This window comes from Sitophilus oryzae, unplaced genomic scaffold, assembly GCF_002938485.1.
Source record: "Sitophilus oryzae breed Bouriz unplaced genomic scaffold, Soryzae_2.0 scaffold_815_pilon_pilon, whole genome shotgun sequence".
Lineage (NCBI taxonomy): Eukaryota > Metazoa > Arthropoda > Insecta > Coleoptera > Curculionidae > Sitophilus > Sitophilus oryzae.
Genome location: NW_022147434.1, coordinates 2,982,706 through 3,001,850, shown reverse-complemented (window position 1 = coordinate 3,001,850; position 19,145 = coordinate 2,982,706). Strand labels below are relative to the sequence as shown.

Here is a 19,145-nt window from a genome sequence, read left to right as displayed (position 1 = left end):
AGCAACAAATACTGATTAATTTTTTAAACAATGTTGAAAGGTATATTTTATATTCTAAAATAAAACTAATTTTGTAAAAAATTATAACAACTATATTTTATAACAATTTACAAATTGGGAAAATTAAAAAAAAAAGAACGCTACATTTTGATACAATTAAATGCAGTTCAGATCAATGTGATTAAAACTGACTTGTTAAAGGTTCTTGGCAGTCTCATATTTTCATTGTTTGAAACATAGTTTCAATCAAAATTTCCACACACTCATGCTAGTTTTAGCATATAAGACAATTTGCACTTATTCAATTTCCACATCACAAAAATTCCTGTCAAAACACTTAAGGAAATCTTTTCAACAGGACTCTATCACTCTTATCATAGTACGATAATTTGGTAAATGTCTTTTGTTTGCATAATTTACATCATGCCGCCCATTCCACCCATACCGCCCATGCCTCCCATACCGCCAGCTGGAATTGCTGGTTCTTCTTTAGGAATTTCTGTTATTACTGCTTCTGCTGTCGTTAGTAAAGACGCTACTCCTGATGCATCAACAATTGCTGTTCGTACAACCTAGATTATAGAAATATTTTATTAAACTTAAAACGCCTTATTCTTATTTATAAAAGTCAATTTACTTTAGTAGGGTCAATAATTCCTCTTTCGTATAGATTTACATATTCATTGTTAAGTGCATCATATCCATAATCTCCAGATTGTTGTTCTACTTTCGCTACCACAGCAGCTCCATCAACACCAGCGTTTTTAGCAATTGTCATACATGGAATTCTTAAAGCTTTTCTTACAATTTCAATACCTTAAATATTGAATCTTTTATTTTTTGAGAGGGTGGGGAAATGTTACAATCTTACCAATTTCCTGATCTTTATTTGTAGCTTTTAAAGAATCTAAACTAGAAGAGCATCTTAACAAAGCAGTACCACCGCCAGGAACAATACCCTCTTCTACAGCAGCTCTTGTAGCATTTAATGCATCAGTAACTCTATCTTTCTTTTCATTAACCTAAAATACATCAACGTAGTAAATAATAAAGGTAAAAAAAAGATCCCAATAAAACCTACCTCAACTTCACTACTTCCCCCAACCTTTAGAACTGCCACACCAGATGCAAGACGTGCTAACCTTTCCTGAAGTTTTTCTTTTTCATACTCAGATGTAGTATTGTCTATTTGATCCCTGATCTGATCTGCACGCCTATCTACATCCTCTTTCCTGCCTTTACCTATAATTTACTATAAGGTATAAAAATCCTTGAATAAAGCTCTAATTTTACCTCTAAGAATTAATGTATCATCTTTAGTGATTACAATTTCTCCTACTTGACCCAAATCAGATAATTTTACATCTTCTAGTTTAACAATATCTGCATCATCACCAAATACAATGCCTCCACTTGAAATGGCCATATCTTGGAGAGTAGATTTTCTATTATCACCAAAACCTGGTGCTTTAACAGCTGCTACTTGAAGTCCAATCCGAAGCCTAAAAAATATAAGCAAAAACAAATATGTATACAAATTTATATTATATATGACTTACCTATTCACTACCAATGTTGTTAGAGCTTCCCCATCTACATCTTCAGCAATGATGATTAATGGTTTTCTTTGGGCATTAGCTAATTCTAAAGCTGGTACAATACTTTGAACAGAAGAAATCTTTTTCTCACTAAATAATATTAAAGCATCTTGATATTCTACTTTTGCGCCTTTTGTAGTATTGACAAAATAAGGTGATATATATCCTCTATCAAATTTCATTCCTTCAATGACTTCTAATTCATCTTTAAGAGTTTTTCCATCTTTAACAGTGATAACACCTTCTTTGCCTACTTTCTTCATAGCATCAGCAATGAGATTTCCAACAGATGTATCCCCATTAGCAGAAATTGTTGCCACCTGGCAAATTTCTTCTGGTGTTGTAACAGGCTTGGACAATGTCTTTAAAGTTTCTGTGATTTTCTCAACAGCTAGCATAATGCCCTTTCTAATTTCTACTGGATTGGCACCTTTACCTAAATTTTCAAAACCTTCCTTGGCAATAGATCTGGCCAAAACTGTAGCTGTGGTGGTTCCATCACCAGCTTCCTCATTGGTGTTATTAGCTACGTCTTGAACTAGTTTGGCACCTATGTTTTGAAATTTATCTTTAAGCTCCACACCTTTTGCTACTGTTACACCATCTTTGGTAATTTTTGGAGATCCCCAAGATTGTTCAATGATAACATTTCGACCCTATAAGAAAAAAGCTATTAGAGTATATTTATCAAAATATGACCATTCAATTGAAAATAAACACCTCTAATAAAAATATATACCATATCAGTTCTTGGTATGTTGTCTCTTTAGGGAGCAATTTTGATAAATATAGCAAAGATACTTGAACAATATATAGGTCTTGAATACAATATATGCATTACTCATTGAAGTTATGTATGGACCTTATACATATACAGGGTGGTCCGAATTGTATTCGGGAAACTTCAACAAGCATATTCTGCAGATAAAAATAAGTAAAAGAGTTCTTATAAATTTATGTCCTAAAATGCTTCGTTTCGGAGATACAGGGTGTAAAAGTTTCATTTTTATTTCGACTTTTTCCAAATAATTTCTGAAATAACGTCAATATTTGGATGAAAATTGGTTATCTGGGGGTTTTTTGCTATGAAAAATTTGATTCTGATGTCAATATGACTCCTACTTGTAGAGGGAACGTCAAAGTTGGAATGCATAGATATATGAAACAATTTTAGATTGAAAACTGCCCATAAGGACAATGTAAATACTATTTGGCGCTATTCTTGCAACGGTCGCGACACAAAGCTTTTGATAATTTCGGAACGGTTCGGCTTTTTCCGGAATTATGTCGCCAAATATTCAAATTTATAATTATTTTCTATTAATTTTATAAATAAAATACAGTGCGTTGCATATAAGAAACTTTATTTTATATAAGGACATGTATGAAATAGCTATGGAAACCGACGTTATGCCACGATCCACGATGGTTTTTGCAATCCACAGTTCACAGCACAGCTTTTTAAGTTTTTAATGCCATTTTTTCACAATTATCACGGGTTTGAGTAAATAAAATTTAAATTAAACTCACAAGATAGCAATAATTACTTTGAAAATTAACTTTTAAACAATTTTCGGTATTTCTTCAATGAGAGCGGTTTAAATTTTGAAAGATTTTATAATTTTTGAAGATTCTGACTTTGACGAGAGAAGATTATTTCTGTTTTTGTTTACGGTTGTTCTTAGCAACCGCTATAGCAGCGCCAGATCGCGTACAACGGTCGCGACCCAAAACAATTACCTGGGGCGCTATTCTGTACAATCGTCGGTATCGGTAAGTTACCGACAGCTATCGGTACGTATTTGTATATAGTAAACATGTGTTGATTGTTGTTGTCATAGTTACCGATCGGCCCTATGACAGATATCACAAATTTGTACCGACGACTTTCGGTATCTCTACCGTGAGGTTAACAAGGGCACGGTAGGGATACCGATCCTCGTCGGTACAAACTTGCGATTCTGATCGGTAACTATGACAACAACAATTAACACATTTTTACTATATACAAATACGTATCGAGAGCTGTCGGTAACTTACCGATACCGACAAAGTTACCGACAGCTATCGGTACGTACGACCAATGAGCGTCGTGTTGATTGTTGTTGTCATAGTTTTAGCTGTCATTATAGCAAATTTGTACCGACGACTCTCGGTATCTCTAGCGTGGGGTTAACAAGGGCACGGTAGAGATACCGATTTTCGTCGGTACAAATTTGCGATATCTGCCATAGGGCCGATCGGTAACTATGACAACAACAATTAACACATTTTTACTATATACAAATACGTATCGAGAGCTGTCGTAACTTACCGATACCGACGATTGTCGATGCCGTGTACAGAATAGCGCCCCTGGGCATTCCAATCTAAATTTATTTCCTTTATCTATGTTTAAATGAAAATTGATATCTGGGAGTTTTTTGACTTTTGACATGAGAAATTTGATTTTGATGTCAATATGACTCTTGACATCAAAATCAAATTTTCATATGTAGGTGGCCTCTACAAGTAGGAGTCATCCTACTTGTAGAGGGCGCCAACTACATATTTTTAACTGATTTGAAGGCTAAAAATTTTTCGTCCTTACCTACATAAAACTACGGATTAAAAAAATTTACATTTACAAAAAAAAATTGCGTTGAGTAATGGTTCTCATTGATATTTGGAATCAAAATTATCAATAGTTCATTGACATAAATTAAACATGCTGACTAAATAGTTATTAGACTGAAATCATAAATTTGAAATTTTTTTGTGCCAAAAGTTGAACAGAAACTGTTTTTTATCATTTTTTTGAAGAAAAATTTATGATTAATTTAAAAAAATAAAAAGTCCACAAATTTATCATTTCAAAGGACTATCTACTCAAGATGTTTATTTTTTTTATCAATAATGATATATATTGACTATTTCCATTCTAAATATCTTGAGAATGGTTACTCGTAGCGATTTTTCTCAAGAGACATTTTTTACGTAAAAAATCACGGAAATGTATATTTTTTCACTCAGGGTGCATCCACACTATCCTAAAAACGGCGTATCGGCGTAACGGCGTAACGACCTTGAATCGATTTCCAGCAATTCTATTGGCTGAAAAATTCATCTGTCAGAAATTTTATCTGTCAAATTCATCTGTCAAAAATTTCAGCCAATAGAGTTAGTGGAAATCTATTCAAGGTCGTTACGCCGTTTTTAGGATAGTGTGGATGCACCCTCAGTAGTTTTATATAGGTATGGAGTACGGACGAAAAGTTATTACTCTTCAAAACAGTTAAAACATATGTAGGTGGCGCCCCCTACAAATAGGAGTCATATTGACATCAAAATCCCATATTTCTCATGTCAAAAAACACCCACGCACCACGCACCAATTTTCAATCAAATATCGACGTTAGTTCAGAAATTATTTGAAAAAAACTGAAATAAAAATGAAACCTCTACACCCTGTATCTCCAAAACAAAGCATTTTAGGACATAGATTTATATAAACTTTTTTACATACCTATTTTATCTGCAGAATATGCTGCCAAAATTTTCAGAAAACAATTCAGACCACCCTGTATATAATAATAATAATAATAATAAACACACTTATTATCCCAACATGTTAATTACAATACAATATTAACAAAGTTCTAATTACAATACAATATTAACAAAGTTCTAACAATTATCGGAATAAAAGGCCACTTATGCAGCTTCCTCCACAATGGAGGGTGCTGTTGAAGCCCGTTCAAAGTACAAAAAACAAAACTTATTGGCTAATTGTGTATATTATATTTGTATACAGATTCAACTCATTCGGATTGGCTAGTTCAAATTGACTCAAAAATTTAGTACATACAATACATAAACTAAAGATATAAGTATTCAAAATTATATTTGCTGGAACAACTAGATTTACATGAGAGCTATGTCAGGTGAAAAAAATATTTGTGTTTTATGCTCTGTAAATGTGGTGAATTTTACATTAAAACTTTACAGATTAACATTCACTGTTTCAACCACATGCCCTAATGCTTGTATATCAACTACAACAACAAATATTCTCCACTGAGACCATACTGGGACCAGCAACACATCTTTAAAATATATTATTTGGTGCAGATATTGAGAGTGTAATAGTAAAATTTAGTAAACAATTCTGTATAGTGAATACATGAATATTTCAATATATTAATTACAGCCAAAGTTAACTCAATGTAGCAGAGCAAATATAGAGCAAAAAGTATATAGTAAAAAATGATTAAACATTAAAAGTAAATTATACAGTCTGCCATGGTTAAATGGCAACAACTAGGGTACGTCAGGGTTTTTATATTAGTTATTTTATAAACATACGATAGGTACTATTTAAAAAATATATGTACCTTTGGTCCCATAGTTACAGCTACAGCGTCTGCTAAAACATCTACCCCTTGTAACATCAAGGCTCTAACTTCTGGTCCAAATCTAACATCTTTGGCATACCACCTTTCGATCTGATTAAGTTTGTAAGCATTCCGAAGGGCAAGAGAACGAACAGTAGATGGTACTCGATACATCTGCAAAAGAACATAATATACATAATCAAAATCAAAATAAGTAATATATCTACCTTAGAAGAACACGTTTTATTTTAAATAAATATTAACTGGCATTGACAAGAGAAGAGATTAAACAAGCAGGGGTCACTTGATGTTTAAAATTTAAGGTTAATTTTAAAAAATTATGAACCCAAAGTATGCCACACGTTTTATAATTAGCGATACAAAAAAATGTAATATATTCTTAGTTATATTATCTAATATGCCAGTAAATCCAAGCTTAAATAGCTTGAATTTTTCATAAAGCACATGGTACAAGACATTTCTGTCAATGTAAAAATCAAATTATATTTTAGATGAGTAGAAGATGTCAAATATTCCATATAATTTAAACTAAATATAAGAGTGTTTAAACATACCTTATGAAATGTTAGGGCACTTATCTATTTATTTCCTTAAATACCTTTAAAAGCCGAACCGGTCTTTCGCGTATTCGAGAACGCCAACGTCACTCTACGAGTCGCCGCTCTTATCAAATGATTTTGAAATGATTTTTGATTTGAAATGATCTTTGACATCGCTTTTTCTAGAATGAATTAGTAATAAAATTTAATGTTAGATGTCACCGATGTCACCCAGAACAGACTGTATTACTAGTTGTCTAACAAAGAAAAGGGTTCCTATAAAATATTTGATTTTCGATTTTCGAACTTATACAGTTACAATTCGCTGTTTATTCCAATATTCTCCAATACTGATTTATTTCGCTGCATCATTAGAGCGCTCTTACCTGGTCTTACCTCACAGCCTTGTATATATACAGTATATATATTTTTAAAGTAGATCAACCTAAGACGTTTATGGACTAAGACTACTAGATGGCAGGACCAATAAAAACAGAGAAAATAAAAATCGATAATTTTCGGACTGTGCCAATTGGTTACTAATCGACCAGTTACTTTTTATCTATTAGATATGCTATAGAAGCTGGCAATTATACAATTCGACCATTGTAAATACCCAACAAATTCCGACAAGGCCGATGCTTCTCACTGATAAGAAATAAAAATGTTTGTTTAGATAATTTTCGAGGTATTTTTTCTTTCTGAATGCACATTTTAAAATATTTTATATTCTTTGTCCCCTTGACCTATTATCCTGGTTGCACGTATGGAAGTTCTGTTTCTAGTTTTAGAAAATGTTCATATTTCTTTTTTCTTTGAAGGTGTAGTGTAAAATTGGATTAATTTATTAAGTTTAATTATAGTGTTTAGTGTAGCATGTTAGTGTAGTCTACCATTAGTTATTTTTTCTTTTTGTTTGATAAATTAGTAAGTTTGATAAATTTGTTCAGTGTAGAATACAAGAATAAGTAGTTGTGTAGTGTGTTTTAAGAGATTATATTCGTTTATTTTGTAGTTGAGTAGTAGGTGAAGGGGTATTTGGGTATTTCTTCTTTTTGTTTTTCTTGTAATAATTGTAGTAGTTCTATTAAGTATTGTGATAGATACACTATAATATCTTCCTTCAACTTCGTTGAAAAGTGCGTTATCATCATAGAGAAATATAAAATAAAAGAGTTGTCATTTCCATAGTCAAAAGTAGGCAACACGTTTAACGAGGATCGATTGTAGCGCACCCTTGAGCCCTAACTGAACTAATCGAAATATGACAGACCTTATCGGTAAAATAGGTATCTGCATTGCCTACCACAAAAAAGGCGGGCTGTTTAAATGTGAATATAAAATTTTATGTATTTTTAAAAATATTACGAAATTAAAACTGCAAAAAATATAATGAAAGTTTATTTTTAAAAACGGAATATTTGAAAAGTATAAACTATTGTACACTTTTCAAATGCTTACAGTTAAATGCTAAATTAAATTTGATAATATAAAACATATATGCTGAATTAACTTCGAGGGGTAAACTCCTGATGAATTTCTGTACACTAATGCCAAAGTAATGCCAAATAATTTAGTACTAATACCAATAATGCAAATCTTGTACACCACCAAAATACACCAGCGGTTTACCCTTCGATTTACCTATAGTATTATAAAACGTATTTAACAACGCCACTAACAAAGCATATAAGATCGCAGGGTTTGCAATCTATGCTATTATAACAGATAAAGATTTAAATAAGACATCAAAAATTAATTCACCTTTAAGTTGAATTTATAAACTCAGCAGTCAGCAGTTGAAGTTCAGTTGAGGTAGCAAATGTTCAACACTATTAAATGAAGGCGCAAATTTATAGTCAGTTCGTTTTACGTTCACAGAGTTCAGAGATGGGCAATGTCTTTACATATCGAACTTGCTTTGCATGATACCCTTTCCTGGATCGTGTTCAAATCACATCATCGGTTGAACAAAATATTACATGATGACGGCAAAACACAGCACAAAATATAAAGTTCAAATCATAGAGAAATATAAGGTCTCTGGTTCCTCGGGAAATAAAACTTCGTCCATAATTTCTGTACGCACAAACACAACACAAACAAACAAAGTTTATGCCATAGATAAATGAAACAAGTTTAGATTGGAAAGTGCCCATAAGGACAATGTAAACACTATTTGGCGCTATTCTTGCAACGGTCGCGACCCAAAACTTTTGAAAATTTCGGAGCGGTTCGGCTTTTTCCGGAATTATATCGCCAAATATTGTTTATTCAAATTTATTATTATTTTCGTTTAATTTTATAAATAAAAGACAGTGTGTTGCATACAAGAAACTTTATTTTATATAAGGACGCATGTATGAAATACCTATGAAACATTGGAAACCGACGTTATGCCAAGATCCACGATGGTTTTTGCAGTTCACCGTTCACAGCACAGCTTTTTAAGTTTTTAATGCCACTTTTTCACAATTATCACCGGTTGGAGTAAATAAAACTTGAATTAAACTCACAAGATAGCAATTATTACTTTGAAAATGGACGCTATAAACACTTTTCGGAATTTCTTTAATGAGAGCGGTTATATTTTGAAAGATTATTATGGTTTTTGAAGATTCTGACTCAAGAGAAAATTATTTCTGTTTGTGTTTGTCGTTGTTCTTAGCGACCGCTATAGCAGCGCCAAATCGCGTATAACGGTCGCGACCCAAAATAATTTCGCGACCTAAAATTTTTACGGGCTTTCCAATCTAAACTTGTTGCATTTATCTATGGTTTATGCTACACAAAATAATAACAAAATTCCAAAATTGGTTTTCTGGTAGCAGAATATACGAAAAAAAAAATCTGATCAAATTTATTTGAAATTAAATTAATCTAGCCTTATTAATCAAATTAAACTAGTCAAATAATAACAATAGTTAGTTTCAAAATATTATACAGGGTGAGTTTCCTACGATGTTCTCTATGGGCATCTCGGAAACTACTGGAGATAGAGAGTCGGTTAATGGGGAAAGAATTGCAGTTTTGTGGGGTCATAAATATGCGCCTTTCGGATTTTTCGGTGAACTTCAAGGCTTATTAGATATTTCGAAAAAAACAAATTTTGGCTATTTTAAAACTTGTCTCTAATTCCATTATAATCTACCGTATGATCGAATAAAAACGGCGTCAACGATGGCTATGAAGTGAAGATCGCTGTCATTTTATATGCAAAATTATACGGGAAATATCATTGATCGTCATTTCATAGCCATCGCTGACGCCGTTTTTATTCGATCATACGGTATTTTAGACAAAAAGTTGTCAGATAAAAGTTGTGGATAATCACATACCTAATGAGTTTGTGTTTTCTGTTTGTTTTTTCTAAAGTCTGTCATTTTTGACATATGACACAAACATATGTTTTTTAGTAAACTATAGTTGGCCATGGGTAAATTTGCGGTGAACAGGTAGTTCTAAAAAGTTTTCTAAAATATTCAGGCAAATTTAAAAATAATGCACGATTTTCTACATCTTTTTTTGCGAAAAAAAACTCATAGAAGTATTCCTGGGGTCGAAATATATCACCCTTAAAAAGTATTTTCACTTATTTAAGACTCACCCTGTATAAGAGTTTTCAGGAAACGCTGGCTGCTTTATCAATTGAAACATAATACCTGTAAATCTACAAAAAATTTACAGTGCAGATATCGACTCAGAGGAAGACTCGTTTGCGAGAGCGGGGATCTGCAGTACGATGAGTAGGGTTCCCAACCGTCCCGGTTTGACCGGGATTAACCAGGAATCAGAAAGTTTGTCCCGGCGAAAATTTTGCCTTGGCCGGGACCAAAAAAATGACGTTTACATATAATATTATTTAAAAACTTAAAAATAATTGACCCGGAATCGCCGATGCTCAAGTTGGGAACCCTAACGATGAGTCAGATTACATATAGTGAGACAGAATAGTAAATGTATGATATCTGTTTTGAAATAATAAAAAAATATTTATAATATAACCGTATACATGATTTATCTATACTTAAAGTTTGATTTTCATGCATCCGTTGTCCGACGATACGTTGATACGATATTAATTTCATTGGTTGTATTTAAAGGCTTCGATTGGTTAACCGTTTCTAACCAACCGAAGTCTTTAAATTCAACCAATAAAATTAATATCGTATCATCGTATCGTCGGACAACGGATGCATGAAAATCAAGCTTAAATGGACGAGGCGGCGAGCGTTCCCTTAAAGCGCTAGAGTAATATCGTGCTTTTGATAACTGTCTGCAGCTGATTTAGCCACGATCTTTTTTCTGCCTTTTTGCATATGGCTTTTAAAATAAATAAATATAATATTCCACCAATCGGCATGCATTTTTTTCATTCTTCAAATTTCATTTTTTAATAATTTTTAAAATTTGATGCCTCTTTCGCGTTGTCTGTCGGCATTTTAGCGACTAGAAAAATGTCTGCTAACAATTTTCCACGTTTCTTAATAATAAATAAAAGCTATTTTCGCAATTATAACTCGTGTACCTTATAATATTTTTAGTGTCAAAATTTCACCCTTTCGATTGGCCGCCCCCGCGGGTTTTTCTGGTTTGTGTGAAAGCTCTTATGTTTTCGTTATCTGCCGATGACGTGGCCGGTTGGCTGTCAACAATGCAGTGAGATGTGTGAGAAGGCGGATAGGGGTCGATAGTTACATGGATTCATATCCATCCTGACCTACTCATCTGTACCATCACGGTCTTTCTGCCCAGGAGCAAGGGGAAAGACACTACCATGATATTACCTACTTGCTGAGCTTTGTCCAGGCTCAGAACTCCAATGTAAGGGCATCGCGAGTTGGCGAGTCATCAACTCGAAGGGGAATGTCATGGTCAGGTCCTCACACAAGAATTGATCTCAAATCCAATTGGTATCAAGTCCAAGGAGACACCAACTTAAAGAGGAGGGGAAAATGGAGACAGATCCTCCAGCCGCCACCTCACGGGTACCTCAGCAGGCGACAAGTTCCTTGATTGTGAAGGACACTGAGGGCCAAACCCCAACCGTGGAAGAGTGTATGTAAACCCTCGGAGGAAAAACATCTCTTGTCAGAGGAGGATGGAAAATACCCTGTGGGGACTACAACAGGAAAATCCTCATATGATCTCCACCGTATGATGAGTAATGGACTACATTCTACTCATCTCTAATTAGGAGTTAAAATGGGATTTTTGGGTATAAATCGCATACTTACTAACGCACGAGAAAAGAGAGTTATAACCTGATAAAATTTAAAAGTTGAACAGTTGAGAGTCGAGAGTCTATTACGCTGTACTGTTCGGGTCGCTCTTAGGAGTCGGGTAAAGCGGGTGTGTGGCCGAAGGAAATATATATTATATTTCAGAAATCTGCCTAAAGCGGGGTTTACATTGGTCAAGTTACTTGATTCAAGTTTACTTGAATCAAGTAACTTGAACGTCACTTGAACCGTGTAAACACTTCTGCAAGTGATTTTTTCCTCATTCAAGTAGTGCTTGACCCCTAGATTCAAGTGTCAAGTAAAAGTTGAACATGTTTGATTTTTGGAGTCAAGTTGGCTGCACTTGAAACAAGTAGGAAGGTCTTTGACCAGTGTAAACACACATTCAAGCTCACTTGCTTCAAGGATTAACCTAAAAATCTAGTGTCACATTGAGTGGTGTTGTTTTGTTGTTGTTTATGTTAAAAGCATCTTTATTTAAAAATGAGTTCAAAAGTGTTAAGTGGACAAGCGATCAAATTATTGAATTCCTGGAGGTGTATGAAAACTATCCTGTACTGTGGAACTCGGGTTTGAGTGAATATAAAAAATAAGAATTTAAGAGATGCCGGATTTAAAGGTTTGGTAGACAAATTGAAAACCAATTTTCCCGACATCACCTTGGATGTGGTAAGAGCCAAAATAAAAGTAATCAAAACCATTGTCAGTCAAGAATGCATAAAATTGCGAAATCCAAAAAATCAGGTTCAGCTGCTGATGAACTGTACGAACCTAAACTTAGTTGGTTCCATGCAGCAAAGTTTTTAATGGGTTGTTCGTCCAGCAGACCTTCTACTTCAACTCTGGTAAGTAAAAACTACATTTCTTTATGTCTACACATAATTTATTAATAAAATGCTTTCATATACTATAAGTTACATATTTACATACAAATATATTGCAGTAATAGTATTTTAACTGAGTACCTTCAGCATACAATATACAGGAAAGGCTAACATATATTACAATTGTAAAAACATTGCATTTACGCAGGTTAAACTGTATTATTACCCATATTTAGTTACAAAGTTAAAGGCTGTTCGATGGTTGATCAGCACCAATCTACTTCCATTGCCACGGTAGTGACCCTTCTTTTGAAGAGAAGAATTTTTCATACTGCTCTAAACGATTTGAGCTCACGTTTGTAAGCATTTGTCGAAGTCAGTTTCGATGTCCTCAGCAGACATGATGTATTGAGAGTGGTGCGCCATGTGCCTGGTATGATTGTGCATGTTGCCATGTCTTCCACATCTACAGATGAAGGATGAAGGTAATATTTCCCTGATGATTTGCGTAGCCAGTTGTGAAGTGCACAACAAGTTTTGACAACCAAATCTACAGTTTCAGGAATCAATGCAATAGGCCGTTCGAATACTCTAAATCTAGCAACTAAAATGCCGAAAGCATTTTCCGAAACTCTACGAGCTCTAGAAAGTCGATAATTGAATATTCTTTCTGAAATTGTTAAGTTGCGTTTGCTGAAAGGTTTCAGTACCGTAAAATGGGGTGAATAGAAACAGTTTCGTAGGCTATTACCGATATACCGGTTCATAAAAATGTGGTATTATTTTCCCGAATATTTTAAAACATGGGTCTTTGTTTGTTCTTTGCGTATACATATAATTAGATTTTTGAAAAATATGCATATAAATATTAAATAAAAATAACTTTTGTGTTTCGATTCACCTGCTATTCGGGAGAATAGAAACACACATTGATGTTAAGGTTTTTATCTATTCTATTTCCAACAAGGTGATTAGAAACAGATAATTATTACATATTTAAGTAGGTTTAGCAATAATTAACAATACATATAATATAACAACTTACATGTACCAGCTTAAGTATTACTTTAAAAATAAATATTTTATTTATAAAGTTTTCGCGCCATACAAAATAGGTGATAAATCGATCACACATTTATTGATCAGCTGATTGACAGAAACAGTGCTGCCACAGATAAAAATATAGTTTTTACATTTTATTGTGTATTACCAATGATAGAAAAATTAGATATGTCGACTCTTTTTACATTGAATATTTTTAATCTTGATTTGATTTTTTTCAGAAATTTTGTTTCTATTCACCCCTATGTTTCTATTCACCCCATTTTACGGTATGTCCTTTCTTAGAGGAAACGCATCATCTGCAACAATAACGGCATTCTGTGGTAAATTTAGGGTGTTACGTTATTGAAAAACTGCACCATCATTTGACTTTCCATTAGCACCGACATCTATGTATAAGAAATTGTATTCGGCATCAACTAATGCGAACAGTATGATGCTGAATGTACCCTTGTAATTGTAGTAATTCGAACCGCTCTCAGCAGGGCACTTTATTTGGACATGTTTCCCATCAATGGCTCCTATGCAATTGGGAAAGTTCCACTGCACTTCAAATTTGCGTTGCACCAATTCCCACTCTTCCTTTGTACTTGGCACCTGAAAAAAAAATGTATTGCCACAATTTTTTCATAATATTTCTATTATTTTGTACAGTTATTCTGTTTCATTTCAGGATAAGGAAATCCAAATTCTGCCTACACTGACTGACGCATCTGAGACTGACGATATAGAGGATGTGGATTCTCCAAGTTCTCCAATTGTTCAACCACAACCAAAAAAAACTAAATCTCAAACACCTGGAATGCAGCCTCCACGCTCCAAAAAGCAAAAAATATCCGAAATACATGCTGTTGAACACATAGTTGATAAACTACATGCAATATCACAAAACGTTAAACCAGCTGGCAAAAATGGTTCTGTGAGACACACTAGTGATGAACTGTCTCATTTTGGAGAGTACGTTTCAGCACAATTGGGGCAATTAAACCCAATTGATTCTCTTAATGCTCAAAAAGCTATCCAAGACATTCTTATAGCTGCAAGAATCAAATCATTGAATCGAAACATGCAAATTCACAGATATTCTTCACTATCACCAACCATAGCTACCTCTGTATCTGGATCTGACAGAACTGATGTGGAAGATATTCATTACCAAGACAATTCAAACGACTTACTTTCTCCTGCTTTGCAAACCAGTTTCTTACTAGAAACCGACAAAGAACAAAATGATTCCGACAATTTTCTGGTCTTTCAAGAAATTGTTGTTGACAAGAACAATTGTAATTATGAAATTATTTAAAAATTAATTGACATCCTACTTGTAACAGTAAACATAATTATAAAATATAATGTGTTTTTTGTTTACCTTAATATATTCTTCGAGTACTTCGTAAACCGCTGCCAAAACTTCAGGTAGGAATTTGCTGATTGAACTTTTTGGCACTCTGTATAGATACTGCAAAGAAGCGAAACTGTCACCAGTAGCTAAATACCTTAAGGTTATTTCAAGTTTAGTTTTTGCCGGTATTGCTAGCCTGAACATTGTATCCTTTTTTTTAATCTTCTTTTCAACCAAAGTCAAAAGTTCATCAAACCTTTGTGGTGTCATTCTTAGGTGGTTTCTGTATGAATCCACGTCCTCTACAGCTAATTCTCTGAGTAAGCTGTTTGAGGCTCCAAGAATTAATCTACGACTAATCCAACTCCGTACCCATACTCTTCCTCTTCTTCTTTCATTTTTTCTTAATGCATTTACTGTAACATCGCTTACTAATGGTACTACCAGTGCAACGACTTGACGGAGAGCATCAGCTATATCATCAGGAGTGACGGCCATTTTCACTGCAGACAACCAAAACAATCCCTCCACTTGAATTCAAGTTTGCAAAAATCGTTCATATAGTGTAAACACCAAAATTGATTCAAGTTGACTTGACTCAAGTTAACTTGATTCAAGTAACTTGACTAATGTAAACCCCGCTTAAGGCTTAGCCCGATCCTGTCGTGTTAAGCCATACCCAAAATTCAGATTGCAGAGTAGACGTGGGCAAAGATTGAACGAGTATTAAAAATGAATCGTGAGCAAAGGTGAGATTCGATTAATTGCTTGCAACCCGGTGCGTTCAATTGAATCGTGGCCAGCACGGATCCATAACATCTGAACGATGAGCCGTAAAAAAGAACGTGAGAATTGAATCGGATCACAATGCGATCGTGCGTTCAAAGAGTCGTGAGAATTGATTCATTGCTTACAATACGGTTCGTTCAATTGAATCGTGACCAGCACGGATCCATAAGATTTGAACGATGAGCCGTAAAAAAGAATCGTGAGAATTGAATTGGATCACAATGCGGGTTCGGCCAAGTTTGCCCCTTGTTTGCCCCCCGTACTAGAGGAAATTTAAAAATAGATACCATTATTTTGCACACATTTTGCACAATTTTGCACACCGTAAATTACATTTTGCACACTTACCTAAGAGCATCTGTGACTAAATTGAATTTTGTTTATATCAAACGAATCGGATAATTTTGCACAATTTTGCACACCATTCTGATTATGAAGTTATGAGGGTTTGACAATTTGCAATTTCCCCCTATCAGCTACGAAGTTGAATTTTGTTTATATCAAACGAATCGGTTAATTTTGTACAATTTTGCATAGCTTTCACCTTTTCGATAAGTTATAGGATAACCGAGATATGAACGGTGTCAAAAACTGCAAAATTTTCAAATTTGACCGACATTTATCAGGAAGTAAGAGGGCTAGGACAAATCTGTGTGTAGAATCTTTAGTTTCATAAATGTTCTTCTCTGCAAGCTATAAATTATCGAAAAGGTGAAATCTAAGTTCCGTACAGTTTTTCACGTCGCTGAGATCTATCATTTTCGAAATATAACTCATACTTATGTTTTTATAAATGGGACATTTCACACACAATGGGACAAATTTGTTTGTGTTACTTTCAATGAAGGTGCGCACACTAGCCAGAGCCGCACGAATCGCATCGACGAAAATGCGGCCAGCATTATTGGGCCAGAATGATTTTCGATAAATGCGGCTGGTGCTGCTGACGTCACAGGCAATTCCTTCCACTCTACGTAGGTAACCGAAGAGGAGATTAGAAATTCAATATGCTAAGAAAGTTCGCAAATTTTTCATGGTTCATATTAAAAAAAATTTAGTTCATCCTCAATTAAATATGGAAATAATGTGGATTTTTGCAAATATTGTGAACCTTGAACTTTCGATTCTTACTCATGATTTCTTCTTCTTCTATTAGCAAGGAGCTTGTAATTGTTTCTTGTTCGTTATCATTCATTGTCGAGAAATATTAAAAAAACACGCTTATCACCGCAGACAGGACTCCGGAAGCGACTGATGAGAAATTCGATTGGCAAATACGGGTGTCGTAGGGGCAAAAAGAAACAAAATAGCGAATAATGCGGCGCGTGCGGCGCGTTCGGTACGGCCCAGTGTGCGCGACAAGAAAAAAAAGTGCGATTGGTGCGACGCGTGCGGCGAGTGCGGCTCTGGTCAGTGTGCGCGTACCTTAACAGTGTTCAGTCGCCAAATCCTAGTCTCCATCGAATAGTAAAAGTAGCGCACCAAAAAACGAAAATTCCATGTGGAATATTTTTGGAAAATTCCATATTATGGTATAGTTGCAATCTAATTTAATCACTCTCTTTACAATATACCTACGTTGAACTTAAAATTCTATATAAATGTCATGTTTTAGTATACAGCTTAAGAGATTACATATGCACCCTCACAAGGCTTGCGTTGTCGTTTGTGCTATCGGCTTAGATAAGTGAAACATTTTTTTATATGAGGCTATCGGCGCAAAAACGGTCTAATTCACAAAAGCTCGTTTTGAGAAAATTTGGAATAAAGTTTAGTGACAATAAAACGCTACTAGTTTAATTTTCGAACAATTAATTGAAATTTTGCTGCAAATATTTGCCTAAAGACCTAATGAACTAAAATTTAGACATAAGTATACTAGGGCTGGCATTTCTGGTCTTGGGTGCCGATTTTCGTGTGTACGAAGAGTACGCAAAAACAAGATGTACTGAATAAAGGCAGAAGGCAAGTACCGTAAAATGGGGTGAATAGAAACAGTTTCGTAGGCTATTAGCGATATACCGGTTGATAAAAATGTGGTATTATTTTCCCGAATATTTTAAAACATGGGTCTTTGTTTGTTCTTTGCGTATACATATAATTTGATTTTTGAAAAATATGCGTATAAATATTAAATAAAAATAACATTTGTGTTTCTATTCACCTGCTATTCGGGAGAATAAAAACACACATTGATGTTAAGGTTTTTATCTATTCTACTTCCAACAAGGTGATTAGAAACAGTAAATTATTACATTTTTAAGTAGGTTTAACAATAATTAACAATACATATAATATAACAACTTACATGTACCAGCTTATGTATTACTTTAATAATAAATATTTTATTTATAAAGTTTTCGCGCCATACAAAATAGGTGATAAATCGATCTCACATTTATTGATCAGCTGATTGACAGAAACAGTGCTGCCACAGATAAAAATATAGTTTTTACATTTTATTGTGTATTACCAATGATAGAAAAATTAGATATGTCGACTCTTTGAATATGTTTAATCGTGATTTGATTTTTTTCAGAAATTTCGTTTCTTTTCACCAGTATGTTTCTTTTCCCCCCATTTTACGGTATTTTCCCAAGCGCATGGAATCTAGCGTCAGATTAAGTGGTTATGTAATACTCCGTACTTTTGCTCTCTCCGACTTACTAGATTGCCATAGCGATTCACTCCTATATATGTAAACGCGGACCCAAGGTTTCGCTTGCCAGCAGGGTATGAATAAAAAATAATGTTGATTACTAAAAAAATGTGGAATAGGTCGTTTTTCTTTATGAATTTACTAGCGTGTACCAGCGACTTCGTTCGCGTCGAATTACTCATTTGTAATGGTGATGATAAAGCAAAGCAAGAATTTCCATTAACATACAAACTGGATAAAATTTTCTCATATTTATGTCAGCATAAGAAAAAACAATATGGCGATATTATTATATAACTTGGTAATATTTGAGAGGTAGTTTCATCTCGTTGGAATTTGACTTTCGAAAATTCCGTTTGCCAAAAATAAGCTTTTTAAGTCAAGCAGTTTAAACAGAATCGTGGTTAAGAAATTACCCAACTTTTTGGAACACCCTGTATGATTTTTTAAAAAAATTCAAAATATGTAAAAAAAAACAAATAAATTATGCTTGTCCAAGCGTTTTCCCGAAATACTAACCGTTTTTTAAATAACAAATATTGTAATATTTGAGGGGCGTTTTCACCCTCTTGGAATTTGAGATTCGAGAGACCCCTCCTTAACGAACCTCTACACCCCACAGTCAATCCGTTTGCCAAAAATCAGCTTTAAACGTCAAGCAGTTTAAGCAGAATCATGATTACTCAATGGTCATA

The 19,145-nt window shown here is 34.1% G+C and overlaps 4 protein-coding genes across 5 annotated transcripts in view; 1 reads left to right on the top strand and 3 right to left on the bottom strand.

Moving 5' to 3' along the window:
• The window catches only part of LOC115889533 (protein Wnt-11b-1-like), a 369,661-nt gene that overhangs the window by 194,025 nt on the left and 156,491 nt on the right, over nucleotides 1-19,145 (bottom strand). The gene's annotated exons all lie outside the window — the stretch shown is intronic.
• Nucleotides 75-6,698, bottom strand: LOC115889530 (heat shock protein 60A). 2 transcript variants are annotated; one of them, XM_030909562.1, is made up of 8 exons: nucleotides 6,547-6,698; nucleotides 5,972-6,145; nucleotides 1,560-2,254; nucleotides 1,294-1,502; nucleotides 1,082-1,242; nucleotides 872-1,022; nucleotides 638-816; nucleotides 75-572 (listed from the first exon to the last, which is right to left on the bottom strand). In XM_030909562.1, the coding sequence occupies exons 2-8, from the start codon at nucleotides 6,143-6,145 to the stop codon at nucleotides 417-419; spliced, it is 1,725 nt and encodes a 574-aa protein (XP_030765422.1). In that variant the 5' UTR covers nucleotides 6,547-6,698; the 3' UTR covers nucleotides 75-416. The 2 variants fall into 2 exon arrangements, with proteins under 2 accessions (XP_030765422.1, XP_030765423.1); XM_030909563.1 differs by lacking the exon at nucleotides 6,547-6,698 and adding an exon at nucleotides 6,199-6,333.
• LOC115889536 lies at nucleotides 12,939-15,030 on the top strand. The gene is made up of 2 exons (XM_030909569.1): nucleotides 12,939-13,083; nucleotides 14,334-15,030. The coding sequence occupies exons 1-2, from the start codon at nucleotides 13,078-13,080 to the stop codon at nucleotides 14,961-14,963; spliced, it is 636 nt and encodes a 211-aa protein (XP_030765429.1). The 5' UTR covers nucleotides 12,939-13,077; the 3' UTR covers nucleotides 14,964-15,030.
• LOC115889535 (protein ANTAGONIST OF LIKE HETEROCHROMATIN PROTEIN 1-like) lies at nucleotides 13,919-15,638 on the bottom strand. The gene is made up of 2 exons (XM_030909567.1): nucleotides 15,030-15,638; nucleotides 13,919-14,257 (listed from the first exon to the last, which is right to left on the bottom strand). The coding sequence occupies exons 1-2, from the start codon at nucleotides 15,498-15,500 to the stop codon at nucleotides 14,003-14,005; spliced, it is 726 nt and encodes a 241-aa protein (XP_030765427.1). The 5' UTR covers nucleotides 15,501-15,638; the 3' UTR covers nucleotides 13,919-14,002.